This window comes from Pelophylax lessonae (genome assembly GCF_965119305.1).
Source record: "Pelophylax lessonae genome assembly, chromosome: 5".
Taxonomy (NCBI): domain Eukaryota; kingdom Metazoa; phylum Chordata; class Amphibia; order Anura; family Ranidae; genus Pelophylax; species Pelophylax lessonae.
In genome coordinates, this window is record NC_138772.1 from 186,036,947 (window position 1) to 186,062,981 (window position 26,035).

The window sequence follows — 26,035 nt, forward strand, 5'->3', positions numbered from 1 at the left end:
TGCCAAGGTCCTAGGTGTTGTCCTGGACTCTGAACTCTCCTTCAAGGCCCACATCCAATCTCTGTCCAAATCTTAACCTCCGCTACATCTCCAAAATAGGCCTCTTTCTAACCAAAGACACAAAAAAGCTCCTAGTTCACTCCCTGGTCATCTCGCGCCTTGACTACTGCAATTCCCTTCTCATTGGCTTACCTCTACACAGGCTATCCCCCCTTCAAACCATCATGAATGCTGCCGCCAGACTCATCCATCTTACCAATCACTCAGTGTCCGCCGCTCCTCTCTGTCAAGCCCTACACTGGCTTCCGCTCACCCAACGAATCAAATTCAAAATACTAACAACATCTTACAAAGCCATCCACAGCTTAGCCCCCATCTACATCACTAGCCTAGTCTCAAAATACCAACCTCTCTTCGTTCCTCTCAAAACCTCCTGCTCTCTAGCTCCCTTGTCACCTCCTCCCATGCTCGCCTCCAGGACTTTACCAGAGCCTCTCCAATCCTGTGGAACTCCTTACCCTTATCTGTCCGATTATCTCCTACTCTATTAGCTTTTAGGCGATCTCTGAAAACCCTCCTCTTCAGAGAAGCCTATCCTACCCACACCTAACAACTCTACCTCCATTTTATCCATCTGCCCATCCCCCTCAGTTACTGCCTTTTGTTTCACTTGACCCTCCCTTCTAGATTGTAAGCTCTAACGAGCAGGGCCCTCTGATTCCTCCTGTTTTGAATTGTACTGTAACTGTATTGTTTTCCCCCACACTGTAAAGCGTTGCGCAAACTGTTGGCGCTATATAAATCCTGTATAATAATTCCTAGCAGACAGTAGGGAGGGGGAAGGGTATTTTCATGGTCAGCTGGCAGGTGGGACATCAACTGCAAAAATGTCTCACCTCTGCTGTCACTCTCAGTAGTACTGGTCTGTTATTCGTGCCTCTGTCTTGTAAGCTCCCAGGTGACCCCCCAATACATCATTGTGGGCTAGGTCAAGCACTGTGCATCTGAAAGGCTGGGGAAACAGTAACTGGTTGACCACTTCTCCCTTAACCTTGGTAACCTGATATTGCAGCTGACCAGTGACCACATAGCAGGGAAGCCTTTTTTGGCCCCAGGTACTTGTAACACCATATTAACTAGAGGAACTACTGTTCCCAGGTATTTTTCAATGTAAGATCCTTTATTAAAGAAGAACACAATGCACTCTGTGACATCTCAAAGCCAGGATGGGCAAATCTAGAGGGGCTTTCCCCCTTGTCCTCCTTGGATATAACCTGCAGTGGGGAGGCTTTTTCTATATTCTCCCCAGCCACAGCCTGCATAAGAGTAGTCCCCCCCCCCGGGCCTCCTTAGGTAGTGGACCGTCTCTCTCAGATGCAACTCTATCAGTATCTATTTAATGTCCTCTAAAGTCTTGGCGTCCAATCCCTCAAAGGGAACAGAGCAGTCCAGCTGTTCCGGCAGTCCTTGGCTCATGTAGTCCCAAAGTTCAACAAATAAAGGGCAGTCCCTTCCTATAATAACATCATGGATGAGGTTGGGTACCACCCCAACCTCCTGTAAAATTGTGCAATAGGCTGTGGTGATTGTGTACTTTTTGGGCCCGCATAGCAGTAGTCACCTGAAGGCGGGCCAGGATTTCTGCTTTCAGCTGTTTGTATTCCTTGTCAGATGACAGATCAAATTATACATTCAGGGGATCCCCAGTAAGGAAAGGAGCAATAATACCAAACCACTGGTCATGTGGCCACCCCTCTCTTTGTGCTGTTCTCTCAAAAGTAGCCATAAATACCTCCACATCCTCACTAGGCATCAGGTGGTGGCTGGCACTCACAGCTACCTGGTTGCTAGAGACAACAACCGTTTGGTCCCGTCACTCTGTAAGATGCTGCACTGCTTCCTGTAAGGCAACCACCTGTGCTGGAGTGAGTTCTTGCTGGATTGTAAAATGGGTGACGAGCAAGCGATTAGTTTTCTGTTGGTGGGCTATTGCCTCCTTATGGGGATGATTGGCCTCTGCAGTGGCCTGCTGCTATGCCATCATGCTCTGAGCTAGGGCTTAATAACCTCCTCCATGTCGTCTTCTGAGGTTTATAGAGCTTGGTCTTGACCCAGGACATGTAAACATTGGTCCCGGTACTGGCCCTTTAAATGTTAATTTCAGCTTCCAAACAGCTTTTGCAGCTACGCTCTGCCCCACATCCACCACCAAATGTGATCTGGGGCAGCTCTGGAATGACCACCAACCAGTTTGTGAAAAGCAAAGTATTTGATTTATTTTAATCACGGATAAACAAAAAGACAGCTTACTTCAGCCAAAGTTAATAAACAGTCCAAATCCTGATTTCACAAAACTAAACCGCATGTTTACCGCCAATATTTAGTCCCATACAGGGATTAAGATCCTTCAATAGTAAGGGGACCAGGCAGGCCACATGTGTGGTTAGCAGCAAGCATCTCAGCTTGTCTAAGAGCTCACACTTGCCACTCAGCTTTTCCCTCTCTTCCACTCACTTCCCTGACACAGGGGCTGATTTCCCTCTGCTGCCTTTAAAGCCTCCCTCACCTGGGACTTAACCCCTTTGGGATCAAAGTCCTGGTAGTCAGGTTTTAGAGGTTCTTCCCACCCAAGTCTTTTTGAACCTCCAAAATCCTGGCCTAATACAAATTTAGCAATCCAGACAGTACTGGAAATCAGTCTTCTCCAGAAAAACTTAAACAGGGACGCCTCACCCTGCATGAGTAAGTACTGCAATGTCTCTACAACTGTCCTGTTAAAGGTACCACAACCCAAATATTTGGAAAATGTACCTGCTAGGCATGATGATCTGTCCATTCTTCATCTGGGTTTACCAGTGCGACCCTATACACAAACGACTGTCTCAAGTTTGGGCCATGCAAGAGGACGGTGGTTATAAATATCTCTTGGTGTCATTATCTTGGGAAAAAGCAATAGAAATGAGCCAAAAATGTTATGGGTCCAATTGTTTTTTCTTTGAAAGCATTGGACAGCAGAGATGTCTCAAAGACATGTGAACCAAAAACAGCTGGGTCAACCAACTCCTCTCAAGTTAATGGATATCTTAAAATACATGCAATGGCATCTAATGGCTCACAGAAATGTATACAACATAAATACCAATGGATTTGTTATTCACTGTATCCTTCAACCCATCTATCTATCTATCTATCTATCTATCTATCTATCTATCTATCTATCTATCTATCTATCTATCTATCTATCTATCTATCTATCTATCTATCTATCTATCTATCTATCTATCTATCTATCTATCTATCTATCTATCTATCTATCTATCTATCTATCTATCTATCTATCTATCTATCTATCTATCTATCTATCTATCTATCTATCTATCTATCTATCTATCTATCTATCTATCTATCTATCTATCTATCTATCTATCTATCTATCTATCTATCTATCTATCTATCTATCTATCTATCTATCTATCTATCTATCTATCTATCTATCTATCTATCTATCTATCTATCTATCTCAGCAGTAACACATATTTTCCAAAATACAAATAATCAAGAAGGCAGTGCATAGACCACTTCCTTATTTTAGAGCTAGACTGGAGGAGATGAAATATAGTTATATATTTTTGTTTACTATTAACATGATATATAACAGTACAAACCAAGGTTGTACAGATAATATTTGTATGATTTTATAAATATTGTGTAATGCAAAATAAGAAAAATATATTTAGAGCGTAAGTTTGTCTTCCGCTGAGCTGTATAGAAGTCGAGAAATAAATGCTGCATGTAACATTATGACACAATTTAGATTGGCTTATCACTCATCCTCTCAACATTATGAAAGAATAAGGAAACTCTGTTCAATAATACAGTATTTTTTATTTCTACTGTGCCTTCAGAGATGGGATTTTATTACGATTGCCAAAGTCCCTCAATTCCAAGGAGATTCAGGTTTCTCTATATATTAATGTTTTTTCTCTATTTTAATCTCATTTTAAAAATACAAGTACATAAATGCATAACAAAGCCATTTTAGCACAGAAAACTCTTTCTGTTAAAATATTCTGTCTTTTCAAGTACCAATAAGCCTAAAATTCAAGTGAACATTATTAAACCAGCTGTATGCACATTTTGTAAACTTTTAGCACGTGTTGAAGTGTCCCTTTAAGTACAAAACTTTAAATATCTGGCGTTATATTTACATTTTATAAGAACCCAAATGCATTCTGTCATATTACATCATGCAGTTAAGGCAAAAATGTTTAAAGAGGAAGTTTACTTTGTAAGCTGCGCCTAAAATAAGGCACCCCAACAGCAAAGGACTAGTCATTAGCATTGCTTGTAGTCTCCCTCCAAATATTTTACCTATAAGCCCCTTTTCACACCTGAGCTATGTACTTCCAGTAGCACAAGAATGCTTGACAAAAAGATATAAATTTTATCTATAGGGCCACTTCCTAACTATCTTATTACAACTTGTTCTGCACGGTGTCTCTTTGTGGAGGCAGCCATCTTGGTAAAGACAAGGTTTTGCTTCCTCATGTCAGAGCCTCCAGCAAGGAAGAAAAAGAGCAGAAAAGTAATGACTTTACGTAATCTCTCCCCAACTTTTGTGAGAGTAGTAGTCAAAAGCAGCAGCACTGTAGAGGATCTGTACGTTGTAGACAGAGCTATATAGAGCTGTACAGCTATAAAGTCATAGGCACAGGAGAGCCTAGACACACTTACACACCAAAAAAATGCACTGCTATTTTAAAGAGGAAATTCAAGACAAAAAGTAACATTTTCAGGGTACTGCTGAGGCAAAATTAATATCACCAAATGACCCCAATAACTCGGTTTGGTTATAGTCCACTTTAAAGTGAGTCCATGGTGACAGACTGATAGGAGATGCCATTGCTAACTGATTTTTTAAGTTGCAAGCTCTGACAGTTGCATTTTGATCCTAGCTTTACTATATCAGGCTCGACAAGATGCATAAAGGAGACAAACAGCGCACGGCCGACCTTGCGTAATAATGTTTATTAAATCACATACCACATAACTTAATCGATTGCACTCACATTTCCAAAATGATTGGCAACCATTTGGCATCACTTTGTTCCTTCCTACCCTCGCTCTGCTTCCAGCGCTTTCTCGGCTGAGACTGAGGCGCACCTGCGCAGTCGGGACCAGCCGGCGGGTCTGTGCGCAGGCGCACTGTGTAACCGCACGCAGGGACCTGGCAAGGAGGCCAGAGACAGACGGGCAGGAAGTGGCGGTGTCCCTAGCTGACTAACATCGTAGGGTGGACCAAGGGCCATCTGAGAGGGAGAGGGGATGAAGGTTCTTGCTGATGCACCTTTCATTAATTTTTGAAATGTGAGTGCAATTGATTAAGTTATGTGGTATGTGATTTAATAAACGTTATTATGCGAGGTTGGCCGTGCACTGTTTGTCTCCTTTCTGCAGCTGTTGAATTGACCATAGCCCACCACCCAGTGGATACAAGGAGGAGCTGCAATGACCACGCACTGGGAGTTCACACACCACAGCAAGCCGGGGAGAGTTAGTCGGATCAGCGCATGATCTGGTGATATATCACATTCATGTGTGTATTGGTGTATTTCCACAAGATGCATGCTTGTTTCATGTCAGGGACTCAATAAGCAGTGGATAAAGAATCAGGATGACAGACCCACAGCTCACGTCTTAGAAAGAAGCAAACAAAACAGCAATAGCCGCTCCAATTTTTGTATAGAAACAACTTTCAATATGGCTGCTTTCTGTAGCCCTCTGAAGTTCTGGACAATAACAATATCATTCTTCTGATTTACTTCTTACTTTACTAAAAAGAATATTATACATTTTTAATAAACCAAATTGTAGTTTTTCTGACAATTTTTGATGTTCATATTACTTGCTTTACATTAAAAAACTGCATTGTAGGTTCATTTTTCAATGTCTTTATACAAAATGATTCTAAAACAAAATGACACATAGGGGTTTATTTACTAAAGGCAAATCCACTCTGCACGACAAGTTCAAGGACACTTGGAAGTGCAGTTGCTGTAGATCCGAGGGGGAGATGCAAGAAAAAGAAAAACAGCATTTTTGCATGCACATAATTGGATGATAGAAATTAGCAAAGCTTTCCCTCATTTCAGATCTTCCTCTTAGATCTACAGGGACTGCACTTCCAAGTGCACTTGTAGTGCAAAGTGGATTTGCCTTTAGTAAATAAACCCCATAGTCCAACCATGTTTGTATACTATTAAAACTTAATTTTAAGCTATCTCTAAAATTCAATCAGTTAAGTATTTCCTGATTTCTACATTAAAGTCATGCTTTCTACATTGCAAATTATATGATTTTTCCACGGGCCTTTAGTTTTTCTAAAATTTGTGATTTACTCTATTCGGTTTGGTCATGGCAGCAAAGCCAGTCCTGAAAAGTACTTTAGTCAACCACTAATTAAAGATCCTTTATTATACAGTGGCTCTTATAAAAACAAGATTAGACTGCACCTAAAGTATATCCTTAGCTAGAACCTTGTTTCCATGTTGGAGTGTAGAAGGGTTTGATTTTCTAAGTTCTAAGTTATTATAGCTGCCTGTATCTCCAGTGGAGAGTTCACCCTCTGTATTTGACCAGCTGACAATTGTCATCTGAACAGGAAGTTATGGGACATATAAAATGTTACATTTGTTACCAAAACAATCCTTCCAATAAAACATCTGTTCCAGTGATAAAAGACTACTAGGTAAAATTATTTATTTTCCGAAAAATCTCTCCAATGGGACAAAGATAGAAAAAAATAAAAATAAACTGGGATTATATCCATTCCCTACAAAACTAAAGCAAAAGGCTACTGAACAAAATTCAAAGTTCATGAACTTACAGTATGGACAGCCATAGAGTTCCACTCTTAATCCTATCTGTCCCTCTTCATTCCAGTCCAGGGGAACAATGCGTACAAAGCGTGCTACCACCGCATGTTGCAGGTCATGCCGGACAACGGTGTCTGAATTTCCATTACCGGGAAATGCCTGTTGAAAAATAGGTAGTATAGATTAAACAAATTCTTAATCTTCCCAATCATCAGACAAAAAATAATGTAATGTTGTTGCAAGTCACAAGTGGGAGGCAGCAGCTGGGGGGGTTGATCTGGGTGAAACATTTTATAAACATAGCTGGTGCACATCTCTGTCCAGAACGTATAAGCAGACCTTGAATTAATGCCTAAAAAAGATGACTCCATCCTTTAATAAAGGTATTGTGAGGGGGAGTCCTTTGATTTCGATGAGAAGTATTACATACCTGAAGGTGTTCAATGTTACTTAAGCTGGCCATAGATGAGTAGAAAAATTAACAAAAATTTAAAAAAATTTAAATGTTCTATCGATCTAAAGTTCAATGGCCCAATCATTGTAATGGAAATTTTCCAGCAAATTTAAACATTTTCTAAACATTTTACTTGATAAACATTGTTAAACACTTTAAAGGATAAGTTCACCTGTGGAGAAAAAAATTTAAATGCACATCTGTTTGCAGGTAAAAAAATTTACATATATTATTTGTTTAATTATGAGAATGTAAAACTTTGCACTTGCAATAAGCAGAGTGTCAGTGTAGCTGTCTGCCAGTACCTCATAAGGACAGGCAGTTACTGAATGACAGAAACCATCACTGAACTAACTTATCAGCACCCTGGTAGTTCATTAAGAACTACAAGCCATCAGCCAAAACGGCTGACTGTAGTTGTAATTCCCCCATTCATAGAACTCTGTGAATGAGTGATGCAGCTGAGTGGGAGACGCCCTAAATGACTGCGTTTTTTTAAAAATTTGACAGTGGGCATGGGGAGAAGATCCCCCGGCCCGCTGTCACAATGGAAACATGAAGGGATGTGTGGGCTGCTTCCTCATTAACATGTTACATGTTAAACCCTAAATACAGGTGTAACATGCAACATGTTAGGAAAGGTGAATTTATCCTTTAAATAATCAATTAGAAAATTTTGTCCAAAAAAAAAAAAAAAAACATTTCTGACATGTTCGTTAATTCATTTTCAATCGTGAAATGAAAATTGACTATCGCAGTAAGTACCTTAATCGCACAAAAAATTGAACATTTGGTCTACCAACTTAATTTTCTGTTTGATTTTCTATCCATGTATGGCCAACTTTAGAATATAATCTGCTTTGGGTATAATCTCTTATTTGTGTTTGTGCAAATCATGCTGTAGTTTTTATATCCTGTTTTTATGGCTGGTTTTTGAATTAAATGTTTTGGCACTCCTTGATGGTTAAGAAGCTTTCTAGCCCATTCCTGGCTCCTACACATTCCTTTTGGTCAGTGAGACAGCCCAACATAGTGATGAACCATTAAGAATGTGTGGGAGCAGAAGAAGCAGCTAGGTCTGACTCAATCAGGAAATTTCAAAGCTTTGTCAGTCAGAACAACCAAGCTCTCAGCCATAAAAACAGGATACTAGTGGCTTCTGCAGGTATATGCTCCTCTAGGAATTCAAAATATAGCCGAAACTTCAGCAGTGCAATCATTCTGTATCTTAAATCTATTATTCTCCACTTGGGAGTTTAAGAAGTCCCTGTCCACATTTGCATATTCCAACACCTCCCGTTGCAGTCTTCATATATAATATATCAATCCAAAAGAAAGACTGTTATGATGGCAAACACAGGCATGCAGAACCAGGAAATCAAGCACAGAAGACCATTAGAGTCCCAAAGAGACATAATGAACTACTAGTTTTACTTCTCCTGCATCCACTAAGAAGTAAAATAATGGGTTTGGCTAGTCTGATCTATAATTTAGTTACTCATTTACACAAACACAAGGGCACAACAGGGAGAACTTTGAGATACCTTAGTGTATGCAGGGAATCCAATATTTACCAACATTATGAAAAAGGTTGCCATACACACGCACTGCAAATTGAGTTACAATACATTTTGCGTAAAGCTTAACTCCAGATTTCTTGTGATTTCTTTAAATAGTTCATTTGAACAAAGCTGGTCCAAAAAATGTTTTTTCTTCACTAAAATATGTTGTGAACACTATATGAACTGTATGTAGCATCACCTACATAGAGTATACAGCTCTGTGTTTTGTCAGCAGGATGGTGACTTTCTGCCCTGCTCCCGCAAGAAAGTTTAGTCCCACTGATTGGTTTAGGTGGAGATCATGATGTCATTCACCCACCTCTCTACTTCAGTCAATCAGAGGAAGCCTTGTATTCATTGATGAAATGCAAATCGTCCTCTGAATGACTGACCAGCACTCAACTTGACTCGATTTTGTTCTAGAAGAAGGGAAAGTCTCCCATCTCATGGCCATAGCACAGTGCTGTATACTTTTTGTAGCTGATGGAAACACAATTATCCCTCCCACAGTGGCAATGGTAGTGTGGGTAGGGCTGTCATATTTCTTATGAATGGCTGTGATCAGTGTCTTGTCAGCCTTTGATCACTGCTATTCATTAATCATCAGTTGAAGTGCAGCTTATAGCAAAAGGGAATATAACATGAGGCATACTGAGTTGGTCAGCTACAAACATTTCTGTTCCACAATATAACTAGGTGGCAGAAAAAAAGGTTAAAGAGTCTGCAAGTACGGCAAAATACCTGTTTCTGTGTTAGAAATACTCTTAACTCCTGGATTCTGTTGTGGCTTGATAAAGCACAGCAATTTTGCAGAATGAGAGGTGTCAGCCTTTCCCAGTTTTCGAATGTTAAATTACTCAGACCCACCTACTCTCCCATCTCCACATGACAAAGGCTAATTATTATGTTATCCCAAGATAATAACTATTGGGACTAAAGCTTGCTATTTTGCTATCTTTAACAATGTAGCTTGCTATCTTTAACAATGTAGTGCAAGAGCCTGCCTGATTGCATACAAATTGAAAGTGTTTAGGCTTGACCTTATGTTATACGGTGCTTTGTAAATCTAAAGGAAAATCGCACAAGAAAAGTGTATCATGTATGGCCAGCCTTACTCTCCTGATAACTTATTAAGTGTGTTGATAACACAGCTCTGAATATTAGACATGATTAACAGTTTTTTTTCACTTATTATGCAAATACTTTAGATACTATAACAAAATGCTTTTGATGCGATATTTACTATATAAAACATGAATTAATATTTGAAATTAATTGCTAGGGTCCACATACATAAAAACTAAAACTTCTCGGAAGTTTCTCTTTTTTGTCCACCAAAGCAACAATCTCTTTAGAGGTTAATGGTGGCTATACTGCGTGTTATTACATGCATCAGAATACTCCATGTGATTAGGTCCCTAGAGACATATTATACATGTGATGTGGTCTGTTTGCCATATTAAAGGACTGCCCTACCATGACTGTCTGACAGTAAATGGCCAATGCCACTGTCATAATTTGAAGGAATGTACATTTTCAATGTCAGCTTCTCAGTACTGGATAGCTAACTGTTCAGGATAATGATCCTCCTGGGTTTTTACAATCCAATGCACAAAGTTGATAAGCTATGACACGGGGACACTTGTGGACTACAGATTGAACACAACACAGTGCACTCTAGCTATGAAACAAACCAGAAAAAAAAACCTTACATGTAAATATTGAGTCTTATAAAAGACAAGTAAACAAATGCATATTGTGGCCGAATGCAATACCATTATATTGCAGAAACTAAACTCATTTCTAGAGATTTGAATCATAGCCATGTCAAACATTGGGGAATACACAAGTTAATAAAACATTGATTGAAATCAGATACTATGGCATTGTTTATAAAGTTTTTTCTTGGCTTGTTTGTATTGGGGTAGGAAGATGACATGCAAGGCATAATTATAACCTGTTCATGCCAAAAGCAATATCCAGCATTTCAAACATTGCTTAACATCTTGAAGCTGAAAATTAAATCAGTAACACTTCCTCTAAACAGTGAAAGCTTCCAAAAAACAGGAAAGTGTGTCAAGAGTCCACTATGTACGAAAGACTGGCACAGGATCTGCCTTTTTATTTTGAATGTTTTAATATTGAAATGCTGATTGCAATCTGCTGTCTATAGCTAATGTCTTGTTCCTACAGCAAAGGCCTGGAATAATAAAGGGTTTCATAACTGTTTAAATGCAGGGGAGGTTTTACTTTCATTTGGTTTTATAGTGAATTACCTACAATATTCTGGTGCTGGAAATCATTTCCAATTTTAAAGACCCTACTTTTTAGACTTTTAAGTTCAATACAGCCACTTAGAAAATGTAAGAATTTGCAAACTGACAAGGCATTGTAAGCTTCTGAAGACAACAAACAGAACACGTGTTTAAAGAGGAAGTAAACCCTCCTCTGACACTTCCACCTATAGGTAAGCCTATGATAAGGCTTACCTATAGGTACTGTAAATATCTCCTAAACATGTACCGTTTAGGAGATATTTACCTTTCATGCAGCCAGTGACGTCACTGGCGCATGCGCTCTGAAGGAACGGCCGATCGTGCCGTTCCTTCAGAGCCCCGTGCCGTGACCATCGGCTCCCGCGCGCGTGCGTCACCGGCCAATCAGATGGCCGTATGCCGCGATCCCCGGAAGACGGGCGACTGGACATGTTGCCCGTCATAGAGGTAGGCGAGCGGCGCGGCGGGGGCTCGTTCTAAGGTAAGTATTTCATAATGAGCTAGTATGCGATGCATACTAGCTCATTATGTCTCTCTTTCAGGATGTAAAGAAAAAAAAAATTCTCGGTTTACAACCTCTTTAAAACATCCATGGAACATTAATGTCTATAACTTGCACTAGTCAGTAACCAAAACTACAAATAATTACAATTTATAGCTCACCAGATCATATACAGTTGGAATAATGTAAAAACTCATCAAGGTACTTCACATTTTTTTTTTTTGTCTTTGTATTGAAAGTGTTACATGATAAAATATCAAATTGACCAGGGGCAGAAAACATTACCAAGAGTTACAACTTTCCAAGACTACAAAGATAGAAAACATTTTTTCTTCCTCTCCCATCCCTTTAACAATAGAGAGTCATATATTTACTAGATCCAGAGAATGATTGCTTTAAGACGAACCAAACAATGCTATCGAGAACAGGCAGTGACAATGTTGGAGAGCATAGGACAACCTGGGGGAAACACCCACATCCCCAATGCAGGTCAGCATGTATTCAAGTTATTATAGACTAGTGGATCATAGGGTCTATGACCCGATGGAGAAAGAAACACCAGGGGATGCCACCTCCCGCAGGTCACATCCAAACCCCAAAGAAACATCCCTCATATACCAGTCAAGCAAGTCAAGTGTTTTTTCAATTTCTAACAACACAGTTACTCTGGTCTGCAGATTAGAGAAGACCCATATGAAACTGGTCTCTGTAGTGAGCTAGTCACATTAGAAAATCTAGTAGTAAAGATCATGGTTTGGACTTTAAAATCTATATTAGGTAAAGATATGGGGCAGTGTGATGAGTAGAGGAGAGGGTCTTTACCTGGTTTAGGAAGCAGTTACATGGGGCATACATAGATTATGACAGATGCTGGGTATCCAAAATAGTGGTTATAGAGTTCTCCAGCCTAGGAGACAGTTATATTTGGGACACCGGATCCATTATAATTTCCTTCCTTATCACCCTGGGGATCATTTCCAACTGCTTCCTCCCATCTGAGGGGTAAGAATTAAGGCGATAACAAGTGAGGAATATTTAGAAAAGTCGCCCACTAGGTAATGAAGCTCCTGAAACCATTTATAGAAAGGGTTGATTGCTGAGGGTCAAGTCTAGTCTAGATGATGACTTGTGGGATTGAGATGAGAAAAACTTTAGAGGGTTTTAAGTCTGGAAGGAAGGGAGGAAATAGGCATTCACCAAGGTGTCCCTGTCTCATGAATTGTTTTATGCTATCACAATCAGTTGAGCCTGTCATTCTTAGAACTTGGTGCTTGGTGAACAAAGAGGATGAGCTTGAAAACTGCTCATATTAGTAAATGGTAACCAGCAAACCATTTAACTGCTCATCAGAAGGCATGATTCTGCCTAGCAGCAGAGTTAACTCTCCTCTTGTGTTAGGGTCAGAACCGACCCATTTTCAGGTTTTGATTTTTTTACTTGGTCAGGAACCTATATTTAAACAATGTAATAGAAAAAGAATCCTTTTCACTAAATTATAAAATACCGTGGTGAAAATTAAGACGTTTATGGTGTTAGGGTCAATTCTGACCCAGTTATAATATAGGATTATAGGACACTAATAAGTGCCAAAACTGAAATCATAAACACTCTCTCTGCTTAGTAACACTGACAGCCAATCCCCTCTCAACCCTGTGAGCTGTAGTTAGGGAGGGGCCTATCTCTTTGCCTGCTTGTCTGCTTCTCTAAATAAAGTAAAGAAACATAGGACCAAAACATTTCAGAGTTGCTTTTATTTTACCATTTTTTAAATTTGAAAATGAGAGGTATGCTATCAAAAGAAAGGTCTAAGGGGTCACACTAAAAATATTAAAACCAATCTTTTCAAGGACAAAGAAGCCTAACAAGGTAACCAAAAGGTAAGAAACAAATTGGATGATAAATAATTGTTCAGACGGTATTTTATGGCTGATTTAAGACACGGGTCAAAACCGACCCGTTAACATCATGGATAGTAACAGAAAGCTAACATAAGAGGAGGGTTAAAAAGGCAGATGGTGTCACAGGGGCTGACACCTATACTTAGAGAGCTGGTAAAAAAACTCACACATGCAATTATTTAGCTGTCAACTGGTACAGAACACTTTGCAGAAATTGTTATTGGAGGATGGGATTACCTCGGTCTCTTAAGAGAGCTGCAGAACCCATTTTTTAATGGGGCACCCCAAAAAGCCTACCTTGACATTCAAGCTCAGGAAGCCAAGGAGTATTCTAAAATTAATGACTAAATCTCTGAGACTAGAATGCTAGGTTTCTGGGAGTGACTGATTTTTTTTTTTTATATTGTGCTACTCTCTGATGTGAATACAAGATAGTGTAAAAAACTAGTTTCTATAAGTGGTATTTGCATCACATCATTGCATTTATCCATTTGGTAATGGTTTGGAACAGATGACTATGGAATACAAAGGAATTCCTTTGGTTTTATCCTCTGAATATAATTTTTATTTTTTTATTTATTGAACACAAACCCTTGAAAAATCTCATATCTGTGTGTGCGTTTGTGTGTGGACTGCCTCACAGAATAGCTCTGTGCTAGAAACAATAAACTCATATCGGTTTGAATACTGAATACCGCTACAATTGCTCCCATGATAAAAGACAAGGGAGGGGCAAGATTCTAAACAAATCTATTAACCTTGAGTTGCAAATCAGTATGATTTTAAACAATTAGAACATATATACGACTTAGAGAGATGCTGCAAACAGAATATGCAAATCTGAATTACAGGAATATATAAAAAATACCAATCATTCCAGCTGTAAATTCATTACAAATATTACATTAATTTTAAAATATAGCTCATATAAGTTAACAATCTTTCTTTATATTAGCTTATTGGGATCCCCTGCACAGCAGGACAGTGTTAATCTGCTCCTTTATTGCCCAATGAGCAAGAAGTGGAAGAGTTACCAAGCTATGCTGAATGATTGCAATGTAGAAAAATTAGGTCTTTGATCAGGCTACGATCTCCCACAGGATTACTTGGATCACAAGACTGGCTGAACATAATTTGAAACAGAATTCAATACATTTTACTACTAATGATATGAACCTATTTATTAGAAATGTAAGTGCATAATCCTTCTTTTATATCTATTATTACAATACATACCATATATTACTGATGTGTGCTTTAAAAAGAACCTCTCACATATAATGCGCTACAAACATTGATTTTGTAAAGAAAAAATTCTTTTTGTTGTATTATGTCTTTGTGTATGCAGTGGGCTGATAAAATTGAGTTTTAGAAATGGTTCAATTGCCTTGGCTAAAATGCTGAAATAGCTGCATATATCTGATTAAAACTAATGTAAAGCATGACTTTTGCTGAACAATGGCTCTCAATATCAACAGACAAAGTACGCAGGCGGTATAAGGAGAAAGTGAATGTTCCAGCTAGTATGCAATAAACAAAATACGGCAAATCATTCAATTTATGAGAAGCTTAAAGTTGAACTGTAGGTGAACCACTAAATGCACAGATGAAATACAGATACAAAAAATATTTCTGTCCCTCCAGTCCTGAGATTTATACAGACCCGCCACACAGCACAGCCCTGTCTAGTAGAGCAGGAGACTTTCTCTCATGCAATTCAGTATTCCAAATAGGCATTGTCCCTCCTTCAGAATGTGACCAAACAGTGAATAGAGAAGCATAGGGGTTTATTTAGTAAAGCTGGAGAGTGCAAAATCGGTCTCACTTCTGCATAGAATACAATCAGCTTCCAGATTTTATTGGTAGAGCTTAATTCAACAAGCTGAGCTTAGAAGCGGATTTGCTTTTATGAAGAAGTGAGACTGATTTTGCTCTCTAGCTTTGGTAAATAAACCCCATAAAGTCCTTCATTTGAGTATTTTACATTTTCTTGGATTTCTCCTTTAATTAGAAAGAAAACACTTCTGTTCTATCCACTGATTTTTTAAAGAACCTCGTAAGCATAGCAAAACATTCGTTTTTTTTTTTTTAATTATCCACAAATCTACAACAAATACAATGAATCTGTATCCAATATATTGAGGTTAATGAAACGAGCATATATTCTGTAATTCACCCCCAGCACCATCCTAGGCAGCAGGCTTCAGATATAGACTACTGCTATCTTTGTGGGAGCAGTGGTGTCCCTGCAAAAGGTCTGATGCTGCCAGATTTTTTCTGGCCTGTTTGTAGGAAAACATAAGCAGGAGGAGCGTCTAGTCCTCTGCTGCTGGTCACACGTTAAAAAAAAAAAAAAAAACTGCCTTTGAGATAAATAGTGAAAATAAATAATATCAATAAACTGTTTTAAATTGCCATACAAATATATATTTGAAATTACATCTTTATTATTTTTGTGTCACTCCCCTCCAACCTGTGTCTTAGAATAAGAGGGAGGTGAAGCCACCATCAATCTATATGTAACATACCACCCCTCCATTGGGTTTAGCTGGTTAGTGGGCATGAAGGAGTAGGAAGGGAGTGGGCTGTCATTTACCACTGTGTATACACCCACATGTGTGACTCTATAGTCACATGAGCTGCTAAGATGTGATAGGGAGGAACTGCTCACTGTAGAAACTCACTGAAAACTGAGCATGTGCAGAGTTGCCACTACATTCGCAAAATCCCTAGCTGAATTGAGGACATAGACAGAAGTATGAGATAAAGAGCAACAGGATCAACCAGGTTTTTTGCAGAATACATAATCTCATAGTGACTGAGTGAGTATGAACAGCAAGTAATACACCATTTATTGATAGTTTTTTTGTATGATGTGGGTTTAGTGATACTTTAACCAGTTTTGGACCGGAAGGATTTGCCCCCTTAATAAACAGGCCATTATATGCGATTCAGCACTGCGTTACTGTAACTGACAATTGTGTGATCGTGGAACGCTGTACTAAAATAAAATTGATGTCCTTTTTTCCCATAAATAGAGCTTTCTTTTGGTGGTATTTGATCACCTCTGCAATTGTTTTTTTTTTTTGCGCTAAAAACAAAAAATAGCAACAATTCTGAAAAAAAAAATACATATTTTTTCACATTCTGCTTAATAACATTCCCAGAAAAAAATACAATTTAAAAATCAAAAATGTTCATCCTTTTAGGCTAATTTGTATTCTGCTACATATTTTTGTTAAAAAAATCCCAATAAGCGTAGTTTGATTGATTTGCGCAAAAGTTATCGCGTTTACAAACTAGGGGAAGGTTTTATGTCATTTTGATTTGTATTTTTTTACTAGTAATGGCGGCAATCTGCAATTTTTAGCGGGACTGCGACATTGCGGCAGACAGATCGGACCCCTAACTCAGTGGTTCCCAACTCCGGTCCTCGGGACCCACCAACAGGCCAGGTTTGCAAGATAACTAAATTACATCACAGGTGATCTAATTTGCTGCTCAGTGATTGCAGTATTCTAGTCTGCATCCCCCAAGGTAATACTTAAAATCTGGCCTGTTAGTGGGTCCCGAGGACCGGAATTGAGAACCACTGCCCTAACTGATAGTTTTGACATTACTACAGTAATCAGTTTTAAAAAATGCACTGTTACTGTAATAATGACACTGGCAGGGTGGGGGCCAACCTAGGGGTGATCAAAGGGTTAATTGTGAGCCTAGGGGAGTGGTTTATAACTGTGGGGGAGGGACTTGTGAAATGATCATAGAGACCTGTGATCCTGTATAGAAGGATCACAGGCGCTCTGTGATCATTTCAGAAAGAAGAACTGTGCTTACAACAGCGGACCGTCCTTCTTTCTCAGTAGGGAGCGATCGCAGGTGCCCGGCGCAGCCGGTCCCGTGGATTGGCATCCCTGCTACCTAGTGGCGCACGCTTGCCCCCCAGCACCACTCCCACGTAGCCGAGCCAGCCTGCCGCAGTATATATGAGGCGGCAGTCAGCAAGTGGTTAACAAAAACTGAAAAATAATGTACATTTCAGAGTTATACAAAAAGGTATTTTCAGGGAAAAAGTAATAGGTTAAATAAAGTCTTGAAAGCTTATGTTAACAGTTCTCCTATAGGTGTCCCAACTTTTTTTGATTACTTACAAGCTCTCTGTCTGTATAAAAGCGGTGTTGGAAAAGACTATGTTACTACACCCTCTTAAGCAATATTTGGACAGTATTGTACTGCAGGAAATACTTTATTGCTCCCAAAATGTTAAGAAAAAAGGCAACTAACAAAGCAAGACAGACGGACCATTATGAAACATAAAAGTGTAGTGCTTTCCTTTAGAGAAATTGCAAAGAAATCCATGGTGTCAGTGAGTACAGTTCCCTACACCATTGAAAAGCACTTGGAAGGCAGAATCAGAAGACACGTTTTTGAGAGTCAAGCAGCTCACAGGGCAACAGCTTCAAGCACAGCTTAACACTGCTCGAAGTAAGCAAGTCTCAGTTTCAACTGTGAAGAGAAGACTTTGAGCTGCAGGTTTGACAGGTCGAGAGGCTGAAAGAAAGCCATTGCTAAGATGGGAAAATAGGAAAAAGAGGCTTGCCTGGGCCATGAAACATTGCCAGTGGGCTACTGGAGACTGGAAGAAGGTCTTTTGGACCAAAGAATCAAAATTTGAGATCTTCGGTTTATAATGTATGATTTTTATATGCTGCCAAGTAGGTGAATGGAGGGTTCCTCAGTGAGTGACACTAATTTTCAAACATGGAGGAAGAAGCATCAGGTTCTGGGGCTGTAAAAATCTAAAATCTATAAAATTGTGTTGCGCAGAATAAAAATCTATATAATAAATGCTCTTAATAAATAATTGCATAAGCTGGTACAACCAATGATGTCCTTCCTCAAATAAAAGTCTGGTGTGCAAATAACAATCAATATCAAATGTAAAAAAATATTGGTGAATAAAATTAATATAATAAATGGGATGCTCTCAATAAATCCTATAAAAACTTTCATATAAGTGTAAAATGCATATGCTGTGTAATATCCATCAAGACATAAAACCACAGTGATAAACCAATTGTAATAAAAACCTTTGCAAATTAATCCTATTATGACGTGCAAATATCCATAAATACAACCAATCTTATATATAGTGTCCAATAAACAATAAATAATTAAATATGGTAATATAGTGTCCAAAGCAGGTCTCCTGCTTTGCCATCACGGCTTGGATTATTTGAGTGCACACTGCCTGCAAAAGGTGCATGTTTGCACCGTTAAATGTGAGTTTACATTGGTTCTTTTTGTTTGAAATAAAGTATCTTAAAGGTATAAGCACTATTGGAGATTTTATTTCTTGCATATCATGTGGTGACACCCTGTGCTGGAGTAATAGGATGTGGATGAAGCAGCTCACCTGAGCTTCGTTATAAGGGCTGACTTCAGAGCCACGGACCATAGTATCACTGGGAAGGGCTATCCCTGATTAGGAGCCCCAATTGATATGCCTGGTTTAATCTTTTCTGAGGTGAGCGCCCACTCACGAGGGGGGTGCACAGCGTTTTTAGGATCAGTGACATCCCAGTCACTCACAAGTCTGGGGAGCACCTGCCACCTACTGGTGGTTTTGAGCACAGCATAGTTTCTGTTATTTGCACAGATTCACTTTGGACTTGATTTTTTATTTCTATCTTTTGGACACTATATTACCATATTTAATTATTTATTGTTTATTGGACACTATATATAAGATTGGTTGTATTTATGGATATTTGCACGTCATAATAGGATTAATTTGCAAAGGTTTTTATTACAATTGGTTTATCACTGTGGTTTTATGTATTGATGGATATGGCACAGCATATGCATTTTACACTTATATGAAAGTTTTTAGAGGATTTATTGAGAGCATCCCATTTATTATATTAATTTTATTCACCAATATTTTTTACATTTGATATTGATTGTTATTTGCACACCAGACTTTTATTTGAGGAAGGACATCATTGGTTGTACCAGCTTATGCAATTATTTATTAAGAGCATTTATTATATAGATTTTTATTCTGCGCAACACAATTTTATAGATTTTAGATTTTTACACTTTTTATGAGAAGTGAAGTGTTTGCAGCATTTTACGAATCTAACAGGGACAGGTAGCTCGCAGGAATCCTTTGTTTTTAAGGTTCTGGGGCTGATTTGATAGATCCAGAGTCAGTGATTTGCACAAAACTGAATGACACCCTGAACCAAAACTACTACCACAGCATTTTGTGGTCATAGGTTCATCCTACAGCAAGATAATGACCCAAAACATACCTTTAGGCTGTGTTCTGAACTACCTTAGAAGAAAAGAACAAGATGACAGGCTTTAAATCATGGTATGGCAAACACAGTCTCCAGACTAAAGCTGGATACACACTATACAATTGTCTTTAGATTTTTCCTTTATATTTACCAAAACCATATGATATGAGGTCAAACCTAAACACTTTTAATTTGTATGCAATCAGACAGGCCCTTGTATTACATAGTTAAAAGGTAAATCTAAAGGAAATCTAAAGCAACAAAAGTTGTGTAGTGTTTATCCAGCTTTAATCCCAATCAAGCTGATTTGGGATTAACGGAAGATAAGGGTGAAAACAAAGCAACCTACAAATGCCACGCATTTGTGGGAATGTCTGAAATAGTGTACTTTCTGACCAATATTGGATTTCCTTTTTAGAAAGTGTGCCAAAATGTAATGTAAAATATATAAACTTCAAATTAAATTTTCTTAAAACGATTCCATAATTTATTTTTTATGTCCAATTATTTTTTTGTTCTATGCTTTATTTAAGAGTACACTGAGACAATAAACAGCATACATGTCAATAAAAACTGAAAAAATTAGGTTATTCCAAAACTTTTGACCGGTAGTGTAGCTATATAAAGTATTTAGTAAATAACTGTTATTTTAATATATAAAAACATCAGAAAAGCACAGCAGGTTTTCGATTGATATATATATATATATATAAAAAAAAAAATAAAATCTCCAACTTAACAGCAATGCTGTTCTTAATGATCTGTGTAAAAGTAACTTTTCTTGGTCAAATTAGCAGCATTCTGGACACATGTGCTAGATGAGAAAACAAATGATTTCTTGCTTGTTCTGGGCTACAAAGTTAGATCTTTATGAAGTTGAAAAAAGGTTTAGATTGTTTGGTGGAAAGCAGGGTCACCTAATAAATGGTGTGTTTGCAGGATAATTAAACTACATTTCATTTATGCTCTGATAAAATATAGCTTTTATTTAGACAAATGTTGTGCAGAAGTACTCTTAATGGATAATACACAATTTGATCCTATATCCATCATTACAAGGCTGAAAAATCAATCTACACAACCTTGTAAATTCTCAACACCTGCCATTATTTCCCTTTCCTTTCCTCTGCACTGTGATTTAATAGGGAGTTTAAGAATGTAGGAAAGGTTTTATTAAATGTTTTCAACACGTTCCTCATTGGTCTCTACTGTAAGCAGAAACAAAAGCCCTGCTTGACCAGATCTGTTCTTAGCAGCTCAAATTATATAATTATAATATAGAAGGATGAGGAATGGATTCAGTGATGACAGAATGATTTGGAACAACCAATGGCATCAATTTATGGCCAGTTTAAAGCCCCGTACACATCAAAAATTGGCAGGGAATTTTCGGCCAACGTCCGATCTGCCAATTTTCGGCTTGTTCGTATGATGCATCCAAAAACCAACTCCGACTTTTCGGCCGAAAAAAATCTGGTGTGCAGACTATAAAATTTTTGATGGCCGTCAACACAACGGCCGATTTTCGTGCAGTCAGTACAGATTTCGACAGGGAAAAATCTGATGAGCAAGTCTGGGCATGCTCAGTGAAGAAAAAACACAAAGAAAACAAACCAACACATGACATCACTTCTGAAGTAGAATTTTGTTGGCCGAGAAAATTTGTGTGCAGTCTAGGCACATTCCAACCAACAAAACACAACTTGGACAAAAGTCGGACGATCGGTCATCCGATAATCGTTGCGTGTGTACGAGGCTTTAGACACATTTGAAGTGATATGCCAATCACGGGGGAACTTTCACCAGAAATTACTGAATGAGGTGAAGTTATGCTGACTTCCATCATCCATTTATGTGCAAACAAAAATGCTGTTCTTTCTAGTGCAGGTAGTACTTGTTATAAGTGCCAGCCACGCACAGCACTGGATTGATGACAGTTGTGCTGTATGAAAGATGTGAGCTTTTATGTGATACACATTCCAGTGATGCCTCCCTGCGTATATACATTTTATTGCCAAAAGTATGGGGACACCTGCTTTTACACACACATTAACTTTAATGGCATTCCAGTCTTAGCCCGTATGGTTCAATTTTGAGTTGGCCCACCCTTTGCAGTTATAACAGCTTCAACTTTTCTGGGAAGGCTGTCAACAAGGTTTAGGAGTGTGTCTATGGGAATGTTTTACTTTTCTTCCAGAAGCGCATTTGTGAGGTCAGGCACTGATGTTGGATGAGGCCTGGCTAGCAGCCTCCGCTCTAATTCACACCAAAGTTGTTCTATCAGTTGACGTCAGGACTCTGTTCAGGCCAGTCAAGTTCCTCCACAACTCATTCATCCATGTCTTTATGGACCTTGCTTTGTGTACTGGTGCGCAGTCATGTTGGAACAGGGAGGGGTCATCCCCAAATTGTTTCCACAAAATTAGGAGCATAAAATTGTCCAAAATGTCTTAGTATGCTGATGCCCTAAAAGTTCCCTTTACTGGAGCTAAGGGACCAAGCCCAACCCCTGAAAAACAACCCCACACCATTATCTCCCCACCAAGAATTTGGACCAGTGCACAAAGCAAGGTTCATAAAGACATGGAAGAGTGATTTTGGGGTGGAGGAACTTGACTGGCCTGCACAGAGTACCTCAACCTGATAAAACACCTTTGGGATGAATTAGAGTGCAGACTGCGAGCCAGGCCTTCTCGTGTGCATCAGTGCCTGAGCTCACAAACGCTCTTCTGGAAGAATGGTCAAACATTCCCTTAGGCATACTCCTAAACCTTGTGGATAACCTTCTCAGAAGAGTTGAAGCTGTTATAGCTGCAAAGGGTGGGCCAACTTAATATTAAATCCTACAGACTCCACATCTTGTATACTGTATATTCAATATATTTGAACAGGAAAACATTAGATCTTCATTCAAACAGAGGCTGAAAATAAATGTAATATACTTCAATAAAAGCCTAAGACATGTTTTCCCTTTCAGACATGGGTATATAAATGTAATGGTAAACTGTAGAAAAAAGGGGGCAGACCTTTTGCTTCAGAAGATGATATTGCTTTCTTTGCAAAAAATTACATTACTTTTTGCAGGCATTGTGCATAACTGCCCATCAGTTTCTGACATCAACTCAGGAAATATTTTGACCACTGCTCCAAAATGTTTATGGGTTTCCTTGCATCAAATGCCTGTTTCAAATCCCCCACAACTTTTAAATGAAATTCAAATCAGGGCTATGATCAGGCCAGGTGAAAATCTTTTTGAACTATTCCTTTCTGGATTTGCTATTGTGCTTCAGATCATCATTGTGCTGAAAATCAATTTCCAGTTTATCTTTAACCTTTGGACAGAGGGCCTCACATTCTCATTCAGCATACTTTGATATGATGCAGAATTAATTGTTGACTTGATGACTCTAACCTTTCAACCACCATGCTTCACAGTTGATAAAGGGTTCTTCCTTTGAAATGCTGTCCTGTATAAATAAATGCACTTTGCCACCAACTGTTGCAAGAGTTACTTGCTGACCCCAGTGAAAATGTGAGATTCTTGGAGAATTATTTTCATATCAAACAGTTTGCACCTGGGTTGAATTTGCTGGCTAGAAAGTTACCACTAGTTTAGAATCTATGTCACTTGTAGACTATTTTCCTCACTGTAAAATAATTTGGCAATCTTTTCTGGGAGGGGGGGTTCTATCAATGGACATTTAACTTGTGTCAATAAAATCAATCTGACATCAATTTGAGATGTTTCTGAAGTCTTTCAAATTTCATTGACAGGTGCATTTAACCTGCTGTTGATTTCTTCACTGCATTTGATCTGCTTCATATACTTTTATTTGAATACATAACCCATCAAAAATCTGTCACCACAGGTCTTAATGTGGTGTTAAATGTAGGGGTGTACTTACTTTTTCAATGTGATACATTTCCCTTTTTCTTAATTTAGATTATGAGAGTGAACACACTATGTACATTTTTTCCTATATGTTTATTCCTATCGACTTTATCTGTGGACTCTAAATTGAGATCTAACATTTGCCTGCTCAAATATGTGCATACCAGCAGCCATGGCTCAAAGGGAAGACATCTACCTGTTCTTCCCAACCTGCCATGAGTATAATGACGGTTTCCCGCCATTGTGATGCCGAAGAGGAGGGTCTTGCAAGGACCATTTTATTTCTTCCTATTGCCTCCAGCCCTCCATCACTTTCTTTTGGAATCCCTTGCATGCTGTCTGGGTCATCTTTGTTTCTGTGGACTCCTGGGTAGGGTCTATATTATATTCACACGCTTCATGTAAATGCACTTTTATTATCTGTTCACAGGTATTTTGTTTTTTTTTTGTTTTTTCTTTTTGTATTTTATTGCACTCCTTGCACACAATACACTATGCATTTTTGCTGCTGTATTAGCCTTTTTTATTTTCCCGTTTGTACTTGTAGGTCACATTCTGTTGTCTGTTGTGCAATGTTCTTTCATCATCGCACGTGATTTTTTTCAGTCACTTCACCATATTCACTTCACCCCACTTCTCTGGGGCATGCCAATCATGGTTACACCTGTAATCTTCCTAATATATTCTTTCTTTATTGGTAATTTATCACTAGACTTCATAGTCGGTGCACCCTGGCACTTTTCATTTTTCACATTTACTATTATTATTGCCACTTGGACTTATGATGCACCTTTTTCCCCTTTCTTTCTTCTTCTCTTCTTGTTCCCCTTTTCTTGATATGGTTTGAGGCTTATTTGGCTGTGCTTTAGTTCCAGGATTTTTTATTGACACCCATATTGGTTTGTGGTTATTTCTAGGGGCACCGGCAGCCTGCCATTGGCTTTATTTTCCTCCCCTCCCCAACTCCCGGGGAGAAGATTTGCGGACGGGGGGTTCCCCCACTCTAGAAGACATTATGAGTCATCTGGACAGTCGACCTGATGTATTAGGCTATCCATGGGTTATTTGTGTAGATTTGGACGACCATATCAATTTTTATTCTGGGTATGTAGGGGGATTTCTGTATCAGGTGTTTTTTCTTAATTTTCCTACTTGTTGGCATTTGTTCTTAGATTTATATCTGTGCTTCTCCTGATGAAGCGAGCTGTGTACCTCGCAAAACACGTTGCAATATATACAGACTGTCCAAAATTGATGAAGTTATATATACAAAGATATGTATCTTATTTATCTATTTTTCTACTAATGAATTTACCTGGCAATCATTTATCATGATTTGATTTTAAATGGATGTGATTTCATTCAATAAATTTATGATTTTTTAATTCATGGATTATGTCTTTTTTAAAAGTCCTCTGGGCCACTGTTTTTGTCTGTACTTTTTGGGACTGAGACACATCCTGATCCCGTATATATCAGCTCCTTCTTCCAATGTTCAAAAAGTAAATAAAGCACACAAAGATAAATAAACCAGGAAAAACAAATTATATATATATATATATATATATATATATATATATATATATATATATATATAAATATATATATACATATATATATATATACATATATACACATACATACATACATACATACACACACACACACACACAGTATCTCACAAAAGTGATTATACCCTCACATTTTTGTAAATATTTTATTATATTTTTTTATGTGATAACACTAGGAAATTACACTTTGCTACAATGTAAAGTAGTGAGTGTACAGCTTGCATAATAGTGTACATTTGCTGTCCCCTCAAAATAACTTAACACACAGCCATTAATGTTTAACCACTGGCAACAAAAGTGAGTACATCCCTAAGTGAAAATGTCCAAATTGGGCCCAATTAGCCATTTTCCCTCCGCTGTGTCATGTTACTTAGTAGTGGTACAAGGTCTCAGGTGTGAATGGGGAGCAGGTGTGTTAAATTTGGGGTTATCGCTCTCACTCTTTCATACTGGTCACTGGAAGTTCAACATGGCACCTTATGGCAAAGAACTCTCTGTGGATCTGAAAAAAATAATTGTTGCTCTACACAAAGATGGCCTAGGCTATAGGAATATTGCCAAGACCCTGAAACTGAGCTGCAGCATGGTGGCCAAGACCATACAGCAGTTTAACAGGACAGTTTCCACTCAGAACAGGCCTCGCCATGGTCGACCAAAGCACATTAGTGTGCGCGTGATCAGCATCATATCCAGAGCTTGT

General features: G+C 38.5%; 1 protein-coding gene across 1 annotated transcript in view; it reads right to left on the bottom strand.

Annotated features, from left to right (window-relative positions):
* CNTNAP2 (contactin associated protein 2) overlaps window positions 1-26,035 on the bottom strand; it is a 2,507,009-nt gene that overhangs the window by 1,445,121 nt on the left and 1,035,853 nt on the right. Inside the window, exon 4 of the mRNA XM_082257542.1 lies at window positions 6,887-7,034. Within this exon, the coding sequence (XP_082113668.1) occupies window positions 6,887-7,034 (148 nt within the window). The remainder of the gene's footprint in view (window positions 1-6,886; window positions 7,035-26,035) is intronic.